Below are 26,130 nucleotides of genomic sequence, written 5' to 3' on the forward strand. Positions count from 1 at the left end.
ATCCGCTCGTTAAGAATAGAGGCTAATTCACCCCGCAGAGCAAGTAAGCGCTGTAAGTCAGCCCCTAAACCAGAAGACTTATGAGCCCGTTCCGCCTCTGCGATCTCGCCATAGAGCTCATCAACCCTGGCCGCTGCCAAACGTTTACGACGAGAACAGACGCTGACAAAGTGACCCCTGATCACGCACTTATGCGCCTCCCAGACAGTCAACAGCGGTGTTTCAGGGAGCGAGTTCTCCTCAAAATAGCGACGAAGGACCTCCAGGGCCTCCGCACCGACAGCGGCATCAGAGAGAATCGCCTCATTGAGGCGCCAGGAACGGTCCAGGGGGCGGGCCAGAGGGGATAGCAAGGAAAGCAGAACCGGGGCGTGATCGGACCAAGTAGTGACCCCAATAGAGGAGCTACGTAAGAGAGAAGCATGTAGACAGGGGAGAAAGAAATAGTCAATTCGGGAGTAGGAGCAATGAGACACAGAGTAGAAGGTGTAATCCCGGTCAGAAGGATGCAAGGCCCTCCAACAATCCAATAACCGGTGCTCTAAGAGGATATCCGAAATCTTACGAAGAACGTGACGAGGAGTCCCGGACGTGCCAGCAGAAGTATCCAGGGCGGGATATAAAGACACGTTGAAATCACCCCCGAGCACAAGGATCCCCTCCTGGAAGCCCTCCAACTCCCGAAAGACACGGCGCAGAACAACAGGCTGACCTCTGTTGGGAAGGTAGACATTGGCAAACGTGTAAGTTTGCTGCAGGATCCTCCCCTTCACCAACAAAAATCTCCCCTCAGGGTCCTCTCGAGTATCAAGCAAATGAAACGGAAGCCGGTTAGAAAAAAAGCATCGCCACACCCTTGGACTTAGCAGAGGGGTTATCGCTGAAAAACCCAGTGGGAAAGAATCGAGAAAGTAGCCTGGGGGCCCTGGACTTTAAGAAGTGTGTCTCCTGCACGAAGGCAACATCAATTCCCCCACGCTTGAGATCGCGTAGAAGGGAGGAGCGTTCAGACCACGTGCATTGATAGAGAGCAGATTCAAACCAGCAGCCATTGCGGACATCACACAGAGACGGAGAGGGGCACAAACAACGACAACTACAACAACAACAATTAAGACAACAAAGGAGAGGAAGAGAGAGAGAACCACAAAACAAAACAAAAAAAAAAAGGGGGGGGGAAGGGGGGGAGGGGGGCTCGGGCTAAAGGAAGGAGAAGAGGGGCGGGAGAGGCAAGGAGGTGGAGGAAGAGGAAAGGGGAAGGAGAGGGGTAAGGAGGAGAAAGACACTAACTACGCCCACCGGGGAAAAAAAAACCGCACCCAGTAACTGAAGGGCGATATCGTGTAGGGGGGAGAAGCCGACCGACAAGAAGAGAGAGGAAACCAGAGACAAAAGAGAAGAAAAAGGAAAGAGGAGAAAAGAGACAAGTCCAATAAGGGCCGCCGCCCGCAGACCTATAAGAAAGCATAAGGACCTCAAAGAGAGGAGGAAATGGGAGGGGTGGAGAGCGATAGCCAGGCCATACAACCTGGATATTGAGTGACGGAAATAACCGCCCCGAAAAGTAAACCCCGGGGCATATCACAGTGATAAGAAACATATAAACAAGAGTAACAATAACCATCGCACGTCACCAAGTGCGAACCGAAGTGCTGAGACCCACGAACAAAGCCGAGCACTCTCAATAAGATACAAGAGGTATCCACACAAAAAAAAAAACAAAAAAAAAACAAAAAAAAAAAAAAAACACAAACCCCCCCCCAATAACCACAAATCCCCCCCCAACCCTCCCCTTACCCGCGTCATAGAATGCAGCACAAACAGGAATCCTTGCAGACGGAGCCCATCAACACAGAAGTAAGGAAAATAACCGCCAAGTAGACGTGGCAAAATCATGGTAGGCATATATAGAAGCACAATGCATGTGGAGAAAACAGGCAGCAATCCGCGTATATTGAGCTCGCACGGCACTAGGTCGGCAATATCAACACACGCGGTGAGAGCATGTAGGTGAAGGCGGCGCAAAAAAAAAGAAAAAATAAATAAATAAATAAATTTAAAAAAAAAATAAAAAAATAAAAAATAAAAAAAATAAAAAATTAAAAAAAATAAAAATAAATAAAAATAAAAAATAAACAAAAACCCAACAAAAACAAAACACCCCCCCCATAACCACAAACCCCCCAACCGTCCCATAGAATACAGCACAAACAGGAATCAATGCATATGGAGCTCACCAACGCAAAGCATGTTAAGCGCAAACATAAGCGCAGGGTATGTGAAAAACATAGTAAACCGTGCACATGAGGCACGTATGGCATCCGGGTAGCGAGGATAGCAGCCACAGAGATGCGTCAAGAGCATGCCGATGCAAAAAACTGTAAAAAAAAAAAAAAAAAAAAGGGAAAGGAAGAAGAGTGTGGAAAGAGAATGTACGTGTATAACAATGGTGCAGAAGCCAAGAACGAGGCAACTGCCATCAAGAGAGTCCCAACAAGAGTCCAGCGAGTGTGGGGTGGATAACAGGTGAGGCGACGGCGATGGTAGCAACAGCGCAAAAACTCACAACCCGCTACTCTTCAATGTCACCCCGACGATGAGAAGCCAGGGTGTGCTGCGCATGGGAGGCCCGACGGCGAGGAGAATCCCTGCGGGCGAGATCCAGACGACCACGGCTCCGAGGCGGCAAAGCTGGGATGCGAAGAGAGCCAAGGACCACATCTGCAGACGACCAGTCCAAGATGCGGAGATCCGGGAAGCCCAGATGCTGCAACACGCCACCGACATCCTGGTAGTGCCTGATGACAAGAGGCCGATTGTCGTGACGGATGATCAGGGCAAAGGGATGCCCCCAACGGTATGGTATATTCAGCCTCCGCAATTCAGCTGTCAGCGGCCGCAGGGCCCTCCTGGCCTGCAGAGTCAGGTCGGAGAGATCCTGGTAGAAGGACACCTGGTGCCCGTCAAACAGCCAAGTGCCCACCTCACGAGCGCGAAGCATGATGGCCTCCTTCACCAAGAAGTCCGTAAGGTGGCAGATAATGTCTCTGGGGGGGGTCCCAGGTCCACCTCGAGGGCGGAGGGCCCTATGAGCTCTATCCAGGGGCATCAAGGAGGCGGCCGAACGACCCAGGAGGTCATTGAAGAGTCGCGTAAGGAGCGCTGTCACATCCTCCGGGCCCTCGGGCTCCGGAATCCCACGGATGCGAATGTTGTGTCGACGACCCCTGTTATCAAGATCTTCGATCCTGCGGCGGAGTTCTTGCAGGTAACGAGTGTGTTGAGTAGTCGTCTGTTGTGTCTGAGTGTGCGTCAGTTGGTGTTGGGTCGCGGAGGCCTCGAGGGTCTGCACACGTTTCTCCAACGTGGCTAGATCAGAGCGTACAGCAGAGACCTCATCGCGAACCACCTGCTTAAGCTCTGCGATGAGCAGCGAAAAATCGGATTTCCACGGTGCCGATGAGAAAAGACTCACCACCTCCGGAGGCTGGGATGCGGGCGGTAAGTGCAGCGCCGGGGCCGGTCCTTCAACCGACGAGGAACTGGCCGGAGACGAGGCCTCGTGGTCTTCAGGGGCCTGGGAGGCCAGGTCCGCCGGCGTCCGGAAATACTCGCGGAGGGAAGGATTGGAGGAGCGCGACCGGTCCCCCGGTGTAGAGGGATCAGTGGCCGGTTTCTTGGAGCGACCCATGAGGGCAATGAGCGCGGATTATCGAAAGAAAGATGCGAGTGGCGGCGGAGACTGTGGCTCAAGCGTCCATCTTACTCGGCGGTCGGACACGCCCCTAGGATTTTTAATTACGCCCCTGATGGGCGAGTGTGGATATCTACCGTTCTTAAGACAATGTTCACTTGCCGTTGGTCGTTCCATTTCACAGCTTCTCTCGATAATTCGGAGGGACCCCTAGTCCCCGTTGTCTCATACCTCCATACAAAAGGAGGGAAGTTCACTTACTGTAAAGGGTTCTGGAGAGCTTCAAGGTCCATAAATTCTACCAAACTTTCTAGAGAAATATAATAGGATTGAAATATAAAATATAAAAAGGATTTTTTTCTTACACCGTGGACTGTGCATTAAGTTATATAGGGCAGAGATATTATTTTTATTAAATAATAATATAATATTAATAGTAATTATATATTTACTGTAGATCCAGCCGTGTCATAGTTTTACCCACCATGCCCAAGTACATAGCATCTATCAATCTAAGTTTTTGGGGTTTTTTTTATACAGAGCATTTTGAGTATAACAAATATATATAAAAAAGATTAAAAACTCAATTTTAACCCACCTCCCTTTAAAATCCCCAGAGTAACAATAATTAACCTTTGCCTGTTCTTCTGCAAATACTCTTTTTATCTAGCACATAATATTAGAAGACGAGAAAAAAATAGCCTGCATGCGTCTTCGTCCCACTCCGTTCTCTTGAATATTTCATATTACAAAAACCTGTATTAATACTGACATCCCCACTGTGACAGAACACATAGATGGGACGGCTGGCTTGCAGCCTGCACACGGAATGTAATTTTTACGGATTACTTTAATCACTACCATCTGCATTAGACAATATCTAAATAAATATTCGCAGATTGCTAGACAAATTCAATCAGATGGGTTAAAACACAGGGAAACTTATTAAAGGCACATTTCTGAGGCAGAACTGCAAACAAACAGCACCGAATAAATCAACTAAAAAAATATATACATTTGCTCGACCCGTCTGTCTTATGACATCACCATGTTGCATCATATTTAAATTATTTTCCACTGCAGCTGTTCATTTACAAATGTGCAATACATTTAAAGCACATCTTTCGATGGAACTGAACATGGGGCTGCCATTTCTTTTATCACAATTTATACATCACTTTATATAAATTATGTTCGTTAGGGGCTGCGCAACACATTTCTAGAGCACCTTTTATACCCATCGTGTGAAATGTACATGTTCTGGAATAAAATAACCATCACAGACCTCTGTAGTATCCCCCGCACGCAGCATGACCTTCTGAGGTGGAGTGCCAGAATATGACATCATATCCCTGCGCTGCCCCAGATGACCTTTCAGGGAGCATGGACATGATGTCATCTCCTACTGCTCAGTACGCATGAGGCTCACATCCCAAAACAGCGATTTTGGTGGGGGGGGGGGGGTTGAGTGCGCTACTCTAGGGGAGGTTAAAGGCATGAAAGTACATAATTCACAATAAGGTAGTGATAACGTAACGGGGAGCAATAATTACACGGAAGAGGAAATAAACCAACCTTACATTTATAAAAAGCAAGGTTTGCAGAATCCCTTTCTTATGAGTTTAGAGGGGGGAAAAATGAGCGGGTAACTTACCGGACTACCACCCGCCGGCTCGTCATCAGCATTCTCCCTTAGTGGGAATAGCGCTCAACTTAACCTGTAAACACAATCACATTATTTAGTGAAGTGACTAATACGCACAACTTAAACGTTTGGGGTCACTCAGCTGTTTTTGTGGAAAACAAGGACGTTTCTAGCTGTAACATAATTACAAAAGGATTTTCTAACTTAAATTTGGAACAGTGAACACAACATGTCATTGGAAGACAGGAGTGATGGGAGTGATAAAGGACCTTGGTACGCTTATGAAGATATTCCATTAAAAATCCGCCATTTCAATCTACAGTAGTCATTTACATCATTAACCCCATCTGCGCTGGATTTCTCATCCATTTCATGTTATTTTAGTGCACAAAATTTCCTTTTCTGTCAAAAACAAGGACATTTCTAAGCGACCCCATGAAAGAGTGTTTCTAGGTTACCAAGAATCCAAACTGTAATTATCTATTGGTTAAATTCCGTTAATGACTGTAATTGGTCCTATCATCCATGAATTGAATGGTTATTTGGCATTAATTAAAAGGATGAAGTCAGCTTAGCAGGGACGCTGTAACATCCCTCTCATCCGTACTGACACGTGGACCTCCATGCCACAGATCTAAAGTCGCTTTACATTTATTGAATGATTTGAGGTCACTAGTTCTACGTCTTTAACGGATGTTCTGTATATCACTCTGATTGGTATACAGAATTAATATATGGTCAAAATATTGTTATCAATGCTTAACATTCTGAGACGCGAGTCCCCTTTAAATGAGTTCCAAATTATTTATTTCTGATCCATTTAAAATTGGAAACCCACAGCCTGGAAATGATGCATGAAGCATATACAGCAAACTTTTTTTTTTAAATTAAATGCGGTTATGTGCATAATTATATTTAGGTCGTCTGTCTGTATTGCTACAGGACACATTATGCATAATTTACAAAAAAAAAATCCCTTGTTACGTAAGGGAAAGGGTCTGAAACGGTTAATTGTGCTGAAATCGGGACACCTATTTTTATGTATCCCCTGTTCAATGGCTGAGAGATATCCCAGTTACTGCATAATGACACTTTGAGGTCGTGTAATGCTAATTACCAGCTTTTGTATGCAAGTAGTAATCAAGCGGGTGCAGGACGTAATTGGCTTATCTTTCGTGGAAAGCAAACATTTTACCCATTAAGTGCCAGAGGTGTGAAGCTCTGTAACGTAAACCATTGCTTTGCCCGCACCTTGGTGAAGAAGATATTTGAAATGGTTCACATACCATAAAAGCTGATCGGCCGGGGGGGCGTGGCTGGCTGGTCTCCAAGATGGACGTGTAGTCACTTTGCTCCTCCGTGATGCCCTGCTTTTAGCTACTTACGAAGCTGATACCTCTACCACATTAGCTCCACCAGACAGCTGGGGGATCAGGCATGCCTGGCAGTACCCGAAAGCCCGCAAAAAGGAAGACGGTACCTGCCATTTTTCAGCGAAAACCCTCCAACTCCGATCTTCCCGCGCTTTCCCTAATGGAGGCCGCTGTGCCGGTGACACCATGCACGAGGCGCGACGTAGACGAGCTCAAAGACCTCGTTCTCTCCGTCAAGCAGGACCTCATGGACCACATCCATAATGAGCTCCGAGAATTGACGAGAGACGTGGCGGAAATTGGATCCAGGACGGACGTCCTCGAATGCACTCAATCGGCCATGCAGCGTGATCAACGCCACATGGAGTCCGACATGGCCGCCCTTCAGCAAGAGGTCCTTGCCCTCCAGGATGCTCAGGAGGACCTCGAGAACAGGTCGAGGAGGGCCAACTTTCGTTTGCGGGGAATACCGGAGACCCTGCACGACATGCAAGACATCCTGGGCCAGGTATTCTCCCAATTGCTACCCCGCGTCCCGCCTGGCGAAGTCCCGGTCGACCGTGTCCACCGGGCCCTTCGGCCGCTGCCCAAACCGGGTGAACGACCGCGTGATATCGTGGTTCGACTTAGGGACTTCTCCCATAAGGAAGACCTGCTGCGCGCTGCCAGAACCACCGCTCTTAGGATCGATAATACGGAAGTGCAGGTGTACGCGGACGTTGCCCCCAGGACCCTGCTGCGTCGAAAGGCCCTTAAGCCTCTCACAGACCATCTTCGCTCTCACGACATTCCTTACCGGTGGCGGTTCCCGTTCGCCCTCCAGGTCGTCAGGGGTGAGGTGACGCGCTCGGTCAAATCGCTTTCGGAAGCCGACCTTCTTCTCCGCGACTTGGGTTTGCCGGCCCTCGAGGAGGAATCGACCAGATCCGGGCCCTCAGCGTGTGGGTGAGTGGATTGATGTCCCCCAAGCCCCACCATTGCGCAACATCCAGGCCCTCGCGGGAGCTCCGGCGGCCCCCTGAGCGCCGGAGGCATGTGTTCCGCCCGTCAGCTTCCTGATGTCCGCGGGGTCCCACACGGTGCCATCTCCAGGTACGGCAGCAGCGTTGCTCATACCTCGGCAGGCGGTAGAACTTGCCTCGTGACCCTCGGGGCTGACCGCCACTCGTAGCTTACACCGCCGGATTCGTCGACACTCTTCTATCAAGGCGACGGGGTGCTTCAGCTCTACGGTCGACGACTCGCTCATTGCCAGGTGCGCCGTTAGCTCGTCACCGGTGCCCTCTGGCCGGTTGGTCTCCCCGTTTCACGTTTTGGCCGCTCTGCTGCGTGGGACTTACCGTTCTGCTGCCTCTCATTGGGACTTCTGTGCTCCTCGGGTCAGCTAAGTTCGCCGTTTTGAACTGTTTGCACTTTTGTTTTGCGCGTTTGGTTCGGTTTTTATTTTTTATTCTTATTTTCTTGTACATTGCACTGCTCATTACAAGGTACATTTGGCTGACCATGTTCCGCCATGACACTTCTGTTGGTCTACGCATTTTCATGTCTTAAAGGCCTTATGCGCCTACTACATTTCCAATGGCCATCTGGCCATATTTGTTGCCTGTAAACCTCTATTCCCCTGGTTAGCAGCTAGAGGTTTCGTCCATTTCTCTAGGGCTGGAGGACCCACCTTGGTGCTTCGCCATGCCAGAACCCCCTAGAGACCGTAGTCGGTCTCGTGGTGATCTGACACCTGAGCCTTCGTCTCAGACGCCGAGTCCATATTGTGACTCGCCGGTCAGACTGACTCCCCTTAGGCTGCCCTACGGCTACTCAGCTCCTTACATTTATGTTTCTTGGCGGCCTATACCTGCACTGTTGTATCATTTGTTTGCCATGCCATTTTGTTCCTTCTCCTGGTCCTTCTCTTCTTCCCCTCTTCTCTTTCTTCTGTTCTGTTTTCCTCTTTCTTCTCTTCTCCATTTTCCTCTCGGTCTCTTTCCCTTCTTCTCTCTTCGAGTGTTCCAGGGTGCCGGCCGCTCCTCAGCTGCTGTTCCGACCTTCCGCCACATCCCTCCATTCCTGAATGGCAAGTAACGTCACCATCATATCGCACAACGTCAAGGGCCTGAACTCCCCTCGGAAGCGGCGCCTGGCCATGACCTACTACCAAAGACACCGAGGTGATATTATTATGCTCCAGGAAACGCATCTTCGATCCTCATATCTGCCGTCGTATTGGAGTAAGCATTACGGCACTCATTTTCACGCTACACATCCTACCATGAAGAAGAACGGGGTCAGCATCTTTCTTCGCACGTCCCTGGCCTTTCAACTCCAGCAGGTCACAGCTGACAAATGGGGCAGGTATCTCCTCGTAACCGGGCTTCTACACTCCCAACCGACGGTCATCCTCAATGTCTACGCTCCTTCCACAGCGGCGGCCTCCTTTTATGCGCACCTTTCCGACATCTTGTTACCACACCGTAATCATCAAGTTATAGTTGGTGGAGACTTTAACACCTTGTGGGACGCTTTCCTGGACCGCCGGGGTCCGTCGCCCCTGCGACATCCTCCTACGAACGCCAAACATCTTAGGGACTTCGCGAGGACCGCGGCCTTGGTTGATGTCTGGAGACTTCTCCATCCGAAGTCTCTGGACTATACCTTTTATTCCCATCCTCACCAGTCCTACTCTAGGATAGACTATGTGTTTCTTGGCCAACGCTCTGCGCATTCTGTGGTGTCTTCAGGGATCCATCCTATCACGTGGTCGGACCATGGTGCGGTGGAATGTACTGTGAGCTTGGGCGCCCTGAAGCAGCGGGGTCTATGGAGGCTCGACGAGTTTCTACTTACCGACCCTCTGGTTGTGGAGGAGATCTTCAGGGATCTGGGAGACTTCTTTCACCACAATGAATCCCCTGAAATAGACCCGACGCTCCTTTGGCAGACTCACAAGGCGTTCATCAGAGGCTCCTTTCTCCGCATCGCGGCTCGTCGCAAGCGACTCTACCGGGAAACTCTTGACACGCTCTCCTCTAAATTGCAGGAGTTGGAATCACAGCATAAACGCACCTTGGACACTAACGTCCTTCACGATATCATTCAATTAAAAGGCGAAATTAACCTCCTCTTTAGCAAGCAGGTTCTCCACTCCCTCAATGCTACTAATCAGAAATTTTTTGAAAAAGCCAACAAACCCGACACCATGCTGGCTAGGAGATTGCGGTCGCAGAGGAAAGCGCAGAACATTCCCAAAAGCTGATCGGCCATTGTTCCCACACCCTACAGTTGCTGATTGTTGTTGATGGGCTCCGATAATGCTAGATCTGCCACAGGCTGCTACTGACCTCAGTTTCCACCAAATGAAATAACAAAAATGCGCCATCCTTGGGTAATGGAAACAGAAACACAGAACCTTACGGCCGACACGAACCATTCGGACCGTCTAGTCTGCCATTTTACTGCATTTTACTCAGACCTTGATCAGTCCTTGACCTCATCTTAGATGCAGGAGCCATATGCCTACCCCATACACATTTCAAATTCCTCACTCTATTAGTCTCTACCAATTTTGATGGGAGACTGTTCCATTTATCTACCACCCCATCAGTAAAGTAACTCTTCCACACATTACATCTAAGCCTCTGACTCTCTAGTGTTAGATGATGACCTTGTGTTCTAACATTTCTCCTCCTTTGAAACAAACTTCTCTCCCATACTTTGTTAAATCCCTTTAAGTGTTTAATGCTTCTATCGCATCCTCTCTCCATCTTCTTTCATCCAAGCCTCACATATTAAGATCTTTAAGTCGTTCCTGATCATTTTTATCCTGCAAACCATTTAGTTTTAGATCTCTAGTTTGCTTTCCTGAAACACCTGATGGCGCACGATATCGTATGCAGATTGCCAAGCATCCTGGTTTCAGGCAGGTGGCAGAAGAAGAAGGAGAAGAATGTGGAAGAAGAAGAAGAATGAGAACAAGAAGAAGAAGGATGTGGAAGAAGGAGGATGTGGAAGAAGAAGAAGAAGAAGAAGAAGGAGAAGAATGTGGAAGAAGAAGAAGTAGAAGAATGTGGAAGAAAGGTGGTCCTGGACCTTGAATGCCATGCTGCCCTCATTGATACTTGAAACCAAACTACGCTCCTACAGTCGTTCAGGATGTGGCCATACGTATCTAGCCCGTGGCCAACAGCAAAGGTAAGTGACCCACCAGGCATTTGCCAGATGGCCCGTCTGGGGCTTATTTCAGGTATGAACCAGCAGGGAATGTGTTAATCATAAAAAAGGAAACGCATCACCGTGTACAAACTGAAATATTTCCTGGTGCCAAGCAAGGATATGATGTAAAATAAGGAAAATGTTTTTGCTTTGGTCCAAAGGTTATCCCTGACTAATAAAAGTATTGCGGATGTCGGTAAAATGCTTATCTGCCAGGCTTTTGTGCCAGTGTGTTTGTTAAATATGGGCGATTCTCTTTATTACCGAGTATTTCATTATTCTGTCACCCATTCACCTCATGAGCAGCCAGCCAGGGTAATAACGAAGCGTACCTATATTTAACAACACGGAGTGCGGTCCCTAAATGTTTGTATTACTGAGCCACGTGTGCAAAAAAAAAGATCTAAAACTGTACCTTTTACAGTTCGGTGCACTGACCTCACCGATTAAAGTGCGGTTTAACGTTAAAATAAGCACTATACATGTCTTAAAACCTGTCTGATTCCATAGGCAGGGCCACCATCGGCGGGGGGTACCACCTCTGCCTGGTTATGGGTATACCTAGGAACCCTCCGGGTGAAGCACTACTTCCCAGGGTCTCCAAATCTCTGGAGTGTGAGGTGGAGCTTAGCCATGACCACTCCCCACCCCACTCCACCCCACTCCCATACACTTCTAGGATACCTCGGCTAGCCACACCCCTCACTAAGCCACTCCCCCGTAAGAAGGACCTGACCTCCGAAGTCTCCAGGTATGCATATAGCGCCTAGGCAAGCAGGGTGGTCCTGCCCACCATGATCCGTCACGGGACCCTTCACTGGCTGGAGTGGGCGTGTCTTAATGACCTGGAGATTTCAGGTCGTGACCCGGAGAAGCTGAGCTTCACCTGGAGTCTCCAAGTAAAGCGAGTTCCCAGGTATGTCAATTACATACATTATGCTAAGACCCATAAAGGTGCTTCTTTAAAGGTGCTGTCCCACTTCAATTGCTCTTTTTAGCAAATTTAGCAGCTGTCATGCTGGCTAAGGCTCATGAGAGTAGTAGATGAAGATCCACAATCCACCATTTTGCAATCTTTGCAAAAAGACATGCTGGCTGAAGATCATGGAACATACGGTGTAACAAAGGCTGGGCATTAAACATTTAGGCTTTTGCTTTTTGTACAATCTATAGGTGCCTGTGATTTCATAAAGAACACTGAATCTCCGTACAAATGCAGCTATCATTAAGTCACTTTGTTCCTTAATGGGAACAGCATTTACCGTCCTAAAGCCCACAACATAATTAACACTCTCCTGAAGGTCATTAGGTGACTTTGTATAAACCCCTTTAAACCTTTGAGTAAGTCCTTGTCAGCTGCTCACGTTGGGTCAAAATATTTAACCCATTAAAATATCACTGCTATTAGGAGCTTCGGGGTTTTATTCATCCCTCAGAAGGTAACTGTTAAACACTTATCAATTAATGGTTAATTGCACATATGGGTTTAAAAGCCCATGGCATAGAGTCATTAACTGGATCGTTAATATTAACTGGTTGTATCCTGGATTAAATAATCAGATGGAGTTAGTGAGTCACGCTGAGCTCCTGTATAAAGATGATGATGAGCACATGAAATTGGAAATTCACATCTGTCTATTGAATGGACTAACTTTTATATACCCAAAAAATAGCTAGTAGGCAAGAGAAGGCAAAATGGATAAAGGCATATTTCATATAGATGAAACAGAGGAGGGGAGGAAAGGGGTGAATGATAGGAGGAGAAAGAAAGAAAGAAAAGGGGAGGGAAGGGTTAGAGGCGGAGGAGAAAAGAGAAACAACATTTCAATCTACCTCTTCCATTTGAACTTAAGACTACATAGCGCTCCTGCTGTATATCCTCCAAGAGAAAAATATGATTTTATCTGGCTCCTGTTTCTAGCCATACATCCATAGTTGGTGAGTTTTGTTTATTTGAGCATTGATTTCCTTTTTTTGTTTGTTGTTTCAATGCAAACACTCAACGGTCCTCTTGTTCCATGGGAAGGAACTGGGCTAATAATGCTCTTGAAACAGTGATTGCGCTAAACGTCTCCATAAACCTCTTATCAGCATGTAGTGTTTAGATTGCTTTCAATTAGACTCAGAAATGTCCTTGTTTGCTCTGTGCTCAAAATATTTACCTGTGGACGGATGCTTTCCAGTGCTACGTGCGTTGTTGATTAGCAGCTCTGGGATGTTGCTGGAGTTGGAATCCTTATGCTGTTTCTTTATGTCTCTAAACATCTTTAGGAGTTTTGGACAAGCACAGACTGGATGATGGATTTAACCCTCTGCGATTAATTCATTCAGCTTTTCCAATGCTTGGAAACACTTCTTCCACATGGAATTGCAGCCTTTGCAACTCGGCTCTTCTTGGGGATACCTTGAAGATTTCTCTCATGGTGTTACTTGTTGTGACCATCACCGTGGGCAATGTAGTGAGTCTTCTTGTGTTTTTGAGGACCAGACAGCTTAGGACATCTCAAGGCTTCTTAAAGACCTCTTTGGCTCTTGCGGATTTGGCTGTTGGGCTGCTGGTGGTGCCTTATTCTGTATACAGGGAGGTTATGAGAATTGTATATGGGATGGAGACAGGTGAGGAGGCATCCTCCAAATTCAACTCCCTGCTCCCCTGTTTCATCATGGGACCCCTATTTGCCGGCTGCACCTTTGTGTCCATTTCAACCATATTCTTGTTGTCGGTGGAAAGGAGCATTGCTGTGCTGAAACCTCTTCATAAAAGAATTGTGATCACCAGAAAGAGGACAGGATGCCTCATCATCTTCTCATGGATTGTCAGCTTCATTTTAGCCATGGCTCCCATGGTCTTCAGTCGAGGCATAACTTTAGAGTACAACTCCTGCAGCAAGATGTGTAACTATGTGTTCACCACTGACCAGCCCCAGGATCCCGGATGGAACATCATGCTCATCTTCCCAGCTTTTGACTTCTCCCTCTTGGGTGCCACTTTTGCAATCAACATCATCACGTTTACAGCCATCCGACAGTACTGCAAAGTGAGGAAGCAACTCGAGGTGGATGTTCAGAGCACCTGCAGTAAGGTGTCCTTCTCAGACATCACAGCAGCTAAAACTATTGGCATCCTCACATTCGCCTTTTCCGCTTCCTTCAGCCCCATTGCAGTATTTGTTGTGGGTAATGTTCTGGGATACCGTTGGTGTGAGTTCTCTTTTTACGCCTTCTGGATACTCACTTCCAACAGCTGCTGGAACGTAGTCATCTACAGTGCGAGGGACCTGAGATTCCGACAAGGCGTCCGGGAGCTGTTCAGCAAACAGGTGCTGATATCTCCAAAACACCAGTCGCAACCCCAGTGCCCTCCTAAAGAAGACAGCTCCTCCCAGTACGTTGCTGCCCTGAAGGAGATATTCCGGCCAGAAACTGCCTGACCCCAGTGACAATAATCTCCTTTTTCCAGTATATAAGGATGTGATACAGCATCTGGCACATTCCTAAACCGCGCGAGGCAGGATCTAATCACTCATCCCATTCCTGTTAGATGGGATCCAATCATTGCACTGACCTGCTACAAGGGATCCAGTCCGTGTCCCGGTCTTGCAACATGAGATCCAGTGAGGCAAGTGTTTGTTTTTCGGTTCTCACATGAGGTGTCCTGTTCAGGATAAAGTTACATCAATTCACTCGTATTCTGTGTTTAGTTTTTTTTAAAAGAGCAAAGGAAGATAAAACTGACCTTGATCTGAAGCTGGACACTCAACCCCCAAAGTGCCAGATGTTTATCTGACGGAGAAGCGTTTACATGTCCGACGGCTCGGCAGAAGTAGGAGAGATCCGTTTTGCTAGCGGAGCAGAGTACTCGGATATCGGTTTCATTCTGTTCTGTGCAGGAACTCTCTAAAGTCAGAAATATAATTGTGTTATTATTACCATAGGTAATTACCATTTCTATTGCCAAACAGTATTTGCAGCATCGAATTGAACTTTACGATATGGGAGATGATCATGGATACTTAACATTGTTTTTTTTACTAGTGCATGCTGTGTATGGTTTAAGAAGTGCTAACCCTTTAAATGCCGTTGTGTCTGAAATGTAAAATCTCCTGGGACAGAACAGATAAAGCACTGTCTGCGATTCTAGTGCCTTGTCCTTCTTCATCACGTCTTCTGTTGTTCCTGATATCTTTTTCTTATACCTCGATTTAACCTCTCCCTTTAAACTCTCTTATTGTTCCATATATAACGTCCCCTATAATCCATCCTATTGCTCTATATAACCACCCAGAGCTAGTCCTGTTACTCCACACACCATATCCCTGTAACCCCTTCAAACAAATACAAAAAGTCCCAATTTCACCTGGCTTAGTTAGACTCGTCACATACCCACCAAACACCATCAAAAAACACCTATCCCGTCACACTATATAGGGGGTCCCGTCACACTATATGGCCGGACAAAAAAAAAAAATTATATACAGAAAAGGGGAGTGCAAAACCTAAAACGCATAAAAGGAACCCAAATTTACAGGACTGCTGTCAACTGCGCCCATGCATTGCTCACAGGGCATTGCATATGTATTAAAGAGGTTCATCTAGGGTGTTAGTTGGTACAACGTATGACATCATAACACTTAGCCAAGCGTGTGCCATCATCATCCCAACCAAGAAAACTTGTCCATATTTTCTTGTTACTGTTAGACACCAGAGCAAAGTATAATTATCTCTAACACAACTCTAACCCAGATGTGTGCGTTTATAAACTCTCAAAGAGAAAAAAAGTGTTTTTTTTTAATATTTGTAATAAAAAAATGAACACTGCTAATATTTCTATACTCTGCAATGCAATCACAGCACCTCTCCACTGATAACGGATCCATGTAACCACTACTACGCCGTCAAAGACAATATATCCACACAGATTTTAGCTGCTGTTCCATTTAAACATTCATTTTACCATGCTCAGCAAATAAACCTTAGCAGATCTGTAATGTTATTCTCTACTCTTTTAATAAAAAAAAATGCAGAAGGATTTGAGAAGCTTTTCAAGTTTCAATGGCAACATCCTATAAGTGCCTGGATCTGTGTCACATGACAATTATGTCTTCCTGGTAAATATTATATACAAAGCAAAGTTTTACATGGTTAAGGAAACCACGCCAAGCACAGGAAGGCTCGGCGTGACATTATTAAGTCCTATGAACTTCTCATAAGGTAACATTTGACCGATAATAAATGTTATATAAAATGAAGCCTCGAGAGTAAGGGATTTAAATAAAATTATTATATACCCCCCATTCCTGGGAAGTGGGTAGGAGAATGCAATCAAGGGTATAGAAATTAATTTGCCCTTTCAACTTTAATAGATCTTCCATTTTTTTCCCTATGAAGGTTTAATCACAAAAAAACGACACAGGAACTATCGCAACATGGCACATGACAATTACATGTTCCTGCCACAAAAAAAATAAATCATGTCATGTAACATGCATATTGGAGCCCAGGTATATTACTGGGGTAAGAAAACAAGACGCTTGTCTCATTTAACTAATCTACTGAAATCAGGAAGCATACTTAAGTACACTTCCTGTATCTACTCAGTAGCACTTCTATTGAAGCCAGTGGGAGCAGCAGCCAATCACATGAATGCAACCTGAACAACATGTGCAAATTGTATACTGTCACCAGGTCACGTTGATTGTCCACGGGACTGGGCTTTAATCATTTAACATGTCGCTGGGTTACTTTTTTCTTATAAGACTCCTATGACAGGTCCACGTGCCCTTCTGACTGCGCAGTTTCTTGTAGTGTGAGTGCCTGTCCGGACGCGCTGATCCAGGACATCTGCCCCCCGTGGGACCCTCCGATTAGAGCATCAAAAACCCATCATCTGGAAAGCAGATGCAGAAAGAGCTTATTAGGGGCATTTGTTACCTGGATGGACTGCGAGGAGTAAGGATTATTTGTACCGCTAAATGGAGACGATTTGGGGCCAACTTTTTTGTAACAAGGCTGTTAACCATTGCTATGAAGCAATAGTTGGAGTTATTGGAAAGGGTTATATGGAACTATAAGAGAAGAGTTATAGGAAAGGGTAATATGGAGCAATAGGAGAGTTATATGGAGCCCTAGGGCCGTTTATAAGGAAGGGCTGTATGGAGTTTTGAGAAATAGTTGGAACTATCGGGAAGGGATATGTGGGGATCAGATATACGGCGCAATATAAGCATTTAGGGATAGGTCATATGGAGCAATTGGGCTAATTGTATGTAGATATAGGGGGGCTAAATGGAGGGGTTATAAGGAGTAATAGGCGGAGTTATCAGGAGGGGGTATAAAGAGCGACAGAAGTAGTTATGCGGGTATAGGGAGTAATAGGAAGCATAATAAGGGATACTGGGTAGTTGTGGGGTTAAATGGGTGGATAGGAGTTATAGGGGTTATATGATGCAATAGGAGGCACTATAGGGAGTGGTTACAGGGAGCTACACTAGGTGTTACACTGACGATTTACATCGAGCGATAGGATTTGTGTACTCTGTGCGGTTATCATGCAGAGGGATATTTTTAGATTTAACACATCTATGATGTGGAGATAATGGAAGGGAACGTGTTAACCTGCATCAGCATCTGGACCCGCTCAGTGGTACATAACAGCTTTCATCCTTATCTCAGCTTAATTAGCGTGCGCTCTGATTACCGGCAGTGCTCGGCAGCGTGCTGCCAACTTTAACCCATAGCACCCCATAATATTCATGAAGGATTTAAAGGGAGTTCAAAGACAACTATTTTTGAGGAGCTACACTATATATCAATTAATCTGTGGGCTTCCCAAACTGCATTATATATCTTCAAGACCAGAGGACATCTCGCAATCTATGTACGGTGTCTTCAGAAACGTCTCCGCCACCCCTTATGGATGTTGGAGGAGTGCGGAACATACAATCATTGGCTCCAGATAGTTACCCCTGGCAGGACCAGACTCATGATTGATGCGTTGGTGTTTTTTTATTATTTGGAATAAGCACTCATCGTGTGAAACGCGTCAGTCGTTTTTTATTGTTTCTTCCGGCACCGAGACCGAACAGGGAGACTCGCCGCAGAGGAAAGAGAGAGAGAGGGGCGCCGAGCGGGTACTGACAGCTTGGTAAGCGAAAACCACTCGGCGCCCCTTTCTCTCTCTTTCGCTTTAAAAAAAAAAAAAAAAAAAAGGGGCTTGCCTGGAGCGGTTGTCCCACTCGGCTCCATTGTCGGGCCGGCCCTGACCAAGGTATGCAGTATACTAGGGCTGCAACTAACGATTATTTTAATAATCAATTAGTTGGCCGATTATTTTTTCGATTAATCGATTAATCGGATAAAAAAACAATATGCAAATTTTTCGTTTATTTAAAATAATTTAATGAACTGGATGTTAAAAAACAACTTAAAATTTACATTAACATTCTTATTTTGTTATGATGTAATAAAAAACAATATTTTCAAAGTACAAAAACCCAAACACAATATTTATGAAACAAAATAACCCCAAACATTCTGAAAAGAGGTGGACTATTACTGTTCAAGAAACTTTGCCCCAGCCCTGGCACTCTGCACTCAGCACTCTGCACCCAGCCCTGGCACTTTGCACCCAGCACTTTGCACCCAGCCCTGGCACTTTGCACCCAGCACTTTGCCCCAGCACTTTGCACCCAGAACTTTGCCCCAGCACTTTGCACCCAGAACTTTGCACCCAGCCCTGGCACTTTGCACCCAGCACTTTGCACCCAGAACTTTGCACCCAGCCCTGGCACTTTGCACCCAGCACTTTGCACCCAGCCCTGGCACTTTGCACCCAGCACTTTGCACCCAGCCCTGGCACTTTGCACCCAGCACTGTGCCCCTGCACCCAGTCTCCAACTCTGCCCTGCACCCAGCCCTGCCCCCACACTCACACCCTGCACCCACTCTGCCCTGCACCCACACTCACACCCTGCCCTGCATCCCCACCCCCACTCTGCCCTGCACCCAGTCTCCCACTCTGCCCTGCACCCACACTCACACCCTGCATCCCCACCCCCACTCTGCCCTGCACCCAGTCTCCTGCCCTGCCCCCACACTCACACCCTGCTCCGTTGTTGGAGTGCTCCAACAACGAATCGATCACTCGATTAATCGATAACGGAAATCGTCGACGTCCTGCCTTGTATTAATGGAGCGTTTCCAGCACCTTGTAGAAAGTCTGCCACGAAGAATGAAGGCAAAATGAGGTCCAACCCGGCACTAGCGAAGTGGCCAGTGTGTATAGATTATATATAAGACTGGGTACGTCATCTGTACATCATCAAAAGGATAGAGAATGTAGATTTATATCAGAATCCTGTCCCCACTTCCAGACTTCCACATCCCCCTGAGCCCATTCATACCCTATACATGCCAACAACCCAGAAGCCTACTGGCTACACGGCTTGGATGCCCAATGTCTGGGAGACTAATGAGGCCAGGATTACCTCAGTAAAGCTATATACCCACGAAATAATGAAAAGTCTCATTTTATTCTCTCCTTTAACAAAAACTATTTCAATCTCTGAAGAAAATACCATCCAAAAAGCCTCATTTGCTGTCCCAGACTTCTCCTGTCATTTTGCGGCCAGTTGGTTACTATTCGGTACCTGTGTGCTGAGGAATAATAATGCATTCTGTTCATACAGTTTAATTTACAAACCAAATTCCGGCTGTTCTTTTGCACATTATGTGACTTTTTGGGTTGTCGAAGGCTGTGATACATTTCCCAATAAAAAAAAAAAACCCACGGATTTGGGTGGAAATGTGGGACTATCCATCGTAAAGTGGGACACTTTGGAGTTATGGTTCTAACCATACTTTACAGTGCAGGGCCCCATATGGCAGGTCTCAATAGGTTTATGCTCATTTAATTTCAGGTGTGGGCTGCAACTCTCAGGACCCTCAGCCACCTGACTAGACACAGGCAGATAAGGATCATGTGGGGCTTTACTTCATGCTATCTAATATGCTTCTTCCTCAAACATTTTCACCTACCTGAGGCTGCAGGTCTGTTTTACCTCAAGTGAACCCCTCTGTAGAATAGACCTCACTGCTTCCGGTAGCTCAGCGCCTTCGCCCCGCCCCCTGACTTACTTCCTTTTCCTGCCAGGGGTCTCTCACAGGTCACTTGCTGTGGCGTAAGGCTGCTTTTTTGTGTCATTATGTGACGTCAAGATCAACAATAACTTCACCCAGTGTTGAAGGGAACCATGGCAGCGGGGCTTTATACTCCATTTTGCCCCTTGTGGGGTCCTAGTGAGGCACAGGGGGTAAGTATATTAATGCTTGTGTTAACCTTTAATAGCCCAACTGAAGGGAGGTGACCCAGATCAATGGGAGGCTTATTTTCACCTGAATTTAAAAGCTGTGTCCAAAGCTATATGTGATAGGTTGATATTATGGACGAACGTTCTAATGCCATTCCAAGTTCTTTTTTAGTCCTAGCTGTGGTTTAGCTCATCCGTTCTTTGTAGATTAGGGACTAATTCACTAAACCATTTTCTTGCTAAGCTAAGAGGAATATGGGCCACAGATAAGTAGGATCTCTAGGAATTTTATTTGCCAAGCAGCTCTATGTATTCAGTGGTGGGGGGGGGACACACATTCTGGAAAAAACAAGCAGCCAATCGGTATGTGTGCTTTACCTTTTGTAATTATTATTCTAATTATTTATTTGTTATTTTATAATTATTATCTTTAAAGCGCCAACAATTCCTGCAGCACATTAGGGAAAGAGAGCCCGACTTGCAAGCTTACAATCTAAAGAAAGTTCTTACAAGGGGTGAATTTTGTAAATCACTTTATAATAAATCATCACTATTACCATAAATAAAATGGTGGTTTTAAGGAAAGGCATTGTATCTTATATGAAATTATACTTTTTGATGGCTCATGGAGGGCTGAGATATTGCACTGTGATGGAATAAGGTAGTTTACAGATATCTAAACATTCCAAATGTTACCTAACATCAAATACTTGTACGTGTGATGTCATCAAAATGTACGACCTAGAAGTGCTAGCCAAGAAATATTTAAAAATCCAACTGAATATTGAAGTTAGACACTAAGGTTATTGATTCGAATCTTGCTGCTAATCTCGCACCCTTAGTTCATAAACCCCATGGTACTGAACGTGGAAGATGCTGTTGGATCACGGCATGTTTCCAGCAGAGCCTCACTTACGGTGGTGAACTCAGGGTAAGTTGATATAAAACTACCCCTTTCCTCTCCTGTAAAGGTTAATGTCTCTTAACACTTTTATAAAAAAAAACTGTGGGTTTGCAACATTTCTTCAAATATTTCTGAATCTCCTCATACTGAACGTTCCAGCGTTGTGTTTATTATACGTGAGCATGCAGTGATCTGTCAAGTTACATCTCTTAAGTGTTTCTGCTCTGCAGAGGACGTTTTAACGGTGTATGTTGGAATAGTCTCATTGTCATTTAACCCACAAATCACTGTTAACATACAGTAATACAAATGCTTATAAAACTCCATTGGGGAGCCTAATCCCCATTTTTTGTAAATAACTTTTTGTCCATTTTGACCATTCTTTAATTCATTATTGAAAATATATAAACTTTAGACTAATGTGTCATATAAGTCCCCCTCCAGCCTCAGCTGAAAACAGCGTGTGTTAGTATGTACACTTCTTGCACATGCTCAGTAGCACTCCCATTGTAGTCTCTTAAAGAGCAGCCAATCACAAAGTACTTCAGTTTTCAAAAATATATGGTTTGATCAGGGTTAATTGAATTGACTGGCTTCAAAGATGTCACAAATAGGACATGCGGACATGATTACCAGATTTGAAAAAAATTATTGCCCTATAACATGCAAAAAAACATAAAAACATTGGGTATTTCTGAACTCAGGACAAATATTACAATCTATTTAGCGGGTTTTTTCATTAGCTTTTGTAGATGAGTAAAATATTTTTAAAATGAGAAGTTTTTTCAACGTTTCACCATATTTGATTATTTTTTGTTATAGTAAATTATATGATACAATCAAAAAAATTGGATCTAAAGAAAGCTATTCTTGTCCTGAAAAAGACAATATAATTTGTGTGGTTACACTATATGATTAGAAGTAAAGTACAGCGAAACACAAGCCCTGCAGAAATGTTAAAAAAAATTCTGTCACAAAGGGTTCAAAAAGAAAACAAAAAACCAGCCCAGACCTTAAAGGGTTAAAATAACATGAAATGGATCAGAAATCCACAGCACAGACAATGGTAATGTTATTAATCACTATTGTAGCTGGAATCTCTTCATAGGTGTACAGAGGCCCTTTATCACTCCCATCGCTCCTGTGTTCCAATGGCCCTTTATCACTCCCATCGCTCCTGTGTTCCAATTGCCCTTTATCACTCCCATCGCTCCTGTGTTCCAATGGCCCTTTATCACTCCCATCACTCCTGTGTTCCAATGGCCCTTTATCACTCCCATCACTCCTGTGTTCCAATGGCCCTTTATCACTCCCATCACTCCTGTGTTCCAATGGCCCTTTATCACTCCCATCACTCCTGTGTTCCAAGGGCATATTTTGCTCGTTAGTCCAAATTTAAAAGGCTAATTGATTGTTAGAAAACCCAATGTTCTTGTTTTCAATGTAAACAGCTAAGTGACCCCAAAATTTGAACGGTAGTGTATATGTGTGTGTGTGTGTGTATATATTATATATATACCTTTACTAAAGTCCTCATATGGACCGTCATACCCTGAAAATGCCCAATTACATTTAATAGCAGTGAACCAATTCAAAAAGTCTAATTTGCATTAAAACCTAGAATTGTAAAGCATATTTATTTCATTCTAATAAACTTATCCTGTCCTCCCCTACTTGCATGTTACTGTTTAAAGAACGCACTCTCCATTTTAAAACGTAGCTGTCTCCTTCACACGACTAAATTCCACTTTTTACGATTACCCGTAGCTTGGACTTTGCAATCAGTGTAATTGTTTTACAGATGTTTGACTATTTGACATCAGAAAATGGAAGCCCAGTGTTGTTCCTTTTGTGGTAAAAAACTACTAATTAAGATCCATTAATGACCTTGGCGGCTTTTCGTACCAACAGTCAGAGCTCAAAGGTGCTTTATGGTAAATATAATGCGGCTCAACAGCATGTTCGAAGAATAGAGACAATACTATGTTATAATACACTATTAGGACATACAGTTTGTATCAATAACCACTATAGATATTCAGCTTTTTTTAGTAATATACGATTAATGCATATATTCAGAGTTGTTCTTTTCCTTTTTTATATGTATATGTGTATTTTTTCCATGTGTATGTGTGTACTGCACAGAATATATATTAGAGTATATATATGTAGGTAATGGAAACCCCATTAGCTCCTTATTAAAGTTGTTAACAGTCTTGTCTAATATCTTTGTCGGCTGAATAACATATATTCTTGTAATGGAAGAATAGATACACAAACAAAACGTGCTATATCTGTTCTCATAGTCGTGCTATAACTTGTAATTAACCTTTCTACTTATAGTGGTAAAATTATGTAAGTAAAAAAAAAAAACCAAAAAACCTGTGTTTTCTATACTTTGGCTGGCCAAGACCATTAATGAATGAATGTAACAAGGGGCAGGAGCCTTTTAAAAAGCTGACAGTATAACTTTGGATGGCGCTGACAATATGTTGGGGGTTCAATTTTTTTAAAAAACAAACAAAAAAACCTAGATTATTCCTTTTTAAAAAGGGAATCGCAAAGCTGATTGACCTGACGGTTGTAGTTTGAACGCAATTAAATCTCATTGTTCCCAGTGTTAGAGTGAACGTTCATGTTATTGAACATTCTGACGAGGTGTGTGTCGAGTGCGGCAAGGAAAGCGCTCTGGCTCCCTCCAGTGGAAATCCTGAAAATTGCTTCTATGGTTCTTGTTGGAGTATTCTGGTCATATAATAATTTTACATTGATAAACAGAGCCAGATGGGGTTTATTCGGTAAACGGAGGGTTTGCAGGAGTTGGGGTTTTTAAATTCCTCTCTTAACTATTTAGCGTGAATGGCTAAGACCCAGCAAGAAGGGCTAAGCCGGCCCTGTATAATGTATAGGGAAGTCAAGGAGCTGAAATCCCAACTCTCCCTTTAGCGAATAGACGTAAGGGGCATAAGGCTGTTTTTTTAAGAATCCTGCGATAATAGTTAATGCAAAGCAGCTCACCTGAAAATTCTTGGTTCAGTGAATTAACCTATGATGTTGTATTAACAAAGGCTTGGTGACGGGCAGTACATTGTTGATTAAAAGTCATGCCGTTGCCATTTGGAGAAACAAAACAAAAAAAATACATTGTGTTGACACAATGTGTGTACCGTGATTAAGTGATCTATACAATGATACATTATATACAAAGCGGTGAGGGTGTGCCAGTGACACGCGGAGTAGACATTCTTGTGGCACAGCATGGGGTTAATGGTAGAGAGGATGACTTGGCTGCGCTTGGAGGAGACTCGGTCACGTGTCAGTCATTAGTATGGGAGAATCCTGTCTGGCCGCTCATCTGGGAACAGGACTAGCATGTCTGTCAAACCCTGTAATTATTGGGGAACGTATCCGGGTTTGGCACGGACAGGTGGCAGGGAGTGTATGCTGAGCGTGATGTGTCACCTTCGGCTTATGTCGCAAAGTCAAATGAACGGATACATGGAAACCAAGTAGAAGTTATGTAGAGAAATATGGTGAAAAGTGTATAAAGTGGCCTTATATGGTGTATTAGTAGGAGTTCTATAAGGTGTAATTGTATAGGTTTTATGGGAATGAGTTAAAGTAGGAGGAGTTATAGAGAGGGGTTATATGGACCAATATGTGTCGAATCTGGATAAGTTTGGGTTTTTGAAGCCATTGTGTTGTTGGGAGGAGGCGTTGTGTATAGTTGCAGGGCTATGTGGAGTTATTGGAGGAGATATTATAGGGTTAAATGTCGGAAGACATAGGTGGAGATTTCGAAAGGCATCTGAATAATGTCATTAAAGCTGTTTGCAGAAAAATAAAAAGCTAACAATGAAAATTCCCCTAGGCCATTACCACCTGCGTCTTATGTTTGAAAGGACTGTTTTTGTAGGAACTTGGCCTGCTCCTAGCCTATTTACATGAACCTGATGACACCAGAGTTTGAGTCGTGAAACAGAAGCCAAGAGCAAAGTGCGGGAGGAAGCCAAGGCCGTACAAAAAGATAATAGCTCCATAAGCACTGAGCAAGCTGATAAGCTGCAAATAGTATGCCAAACGGGAATAACTTAGCGACAGTAATGCCTCATAAACAAACCTTTCTGTTAAGATATATATATATATATATATATATATATATATATATATAAGTTAAATAATCAGAACCCCATATTATGGCATGTTTTTCTTGGTCTTGGACTAAAATGTATATTTATTTCACACTTTGAGGATAATCATGAAACCCAAACATGTTCTGATTTTATTCTGTTCTGTTAAACTATAATCATTTCCCATAAAACTGTGCCTCATTCTGTGTTTGAGACATGAAAGCATGCACTGATGTGTAATTGTGCGTGTGTGAGCATGGATGTGTAATTGTGTGTGTGATTGTGCATGTGAGCATGGATGAATAATTGTGTGTGTGTGTGAGCATGGATGTGTAATTGTGTGTATGTGAGCGTGAATGTGTAATTGTGTGTGTGTGTGTGTGTGCATGTGAGCATGGATGAATAATTGTGTGTATGTGAGCGTGAATGTGTAATTGTGTGTAAGTGGGGGTAAGAAGGAGTGTGTATTAGTGAGTATGAGTAAGTGTGTCTCATTTGTGTAAGTGTGTTTACATATGTTGGAATAGGGGGCAAGGGGCAATGATGGCACAGACTAGCTGTTGAAGTTGGGGGGCCCCGGGGCAATTTTCACACCAAGGCCCGGTGGTTTCTAGTTACGCCCCTGTTGCCGTACATACTGAAAAAGCTCATTTATCTGAGTAGTTCTAAGGTAATACCCGTAGGTATAAAGTAGGGGAAACTGACTACCTTGACTTAAAGAAGGATTTTTTACCTTGATAAAAGTCTAATTAAGTTATGTCATCTCCTGGAACAGAGACCATCGGTATTTGGATGGGTGGAAGAATGTGTTTTTCTGATTAAAAGATTGCGAATCCTGCCCTGTTGGCTTATGTTCATGTATGATTAGCA

At 44.6% G+C, this 26,130-nt stretch overlaps 1 protein-coding gene across 1 annotated transcript; it reads left to right on the plus strand.

Annotated features, from left to right (window-relative positions):
• Positions 1 to 13,257: 13,257 nt before the first annotated feature.
• Positions 13,258 to 14,349, plus strand: LOC149273634 (adenosine receptor A3-like). The gene has a single exon (XM_089506067.1). It carries the CDS (start codon positions 13,258 to 13,260, stop codon positions 14,347 to 14,349), a length of 1,092 nt encoding a protein of 363 aa, XP_089362193.1.
• Positions 14,350 to 26,130: the final 11,781 nt, after the last annotated feature.

Source organism: Sceloporus occidentalis, unplaced genomic scaffold (assembly GCF_023333645.1).
Source record: "Sceloporus occidentalis isolate IW3139 unplaced genomic scaffold, rSceOcc1.0.p SCAF_362, whole genome shotgun sequence".
Taxonomy (NCBI): domain Eukaryota; kingdom Metazoa; phylum Chordata; class Lepidosauria; order Squamata; family Phrynosomatidae; genus Sceloporus; species Sceloporus occidentalis.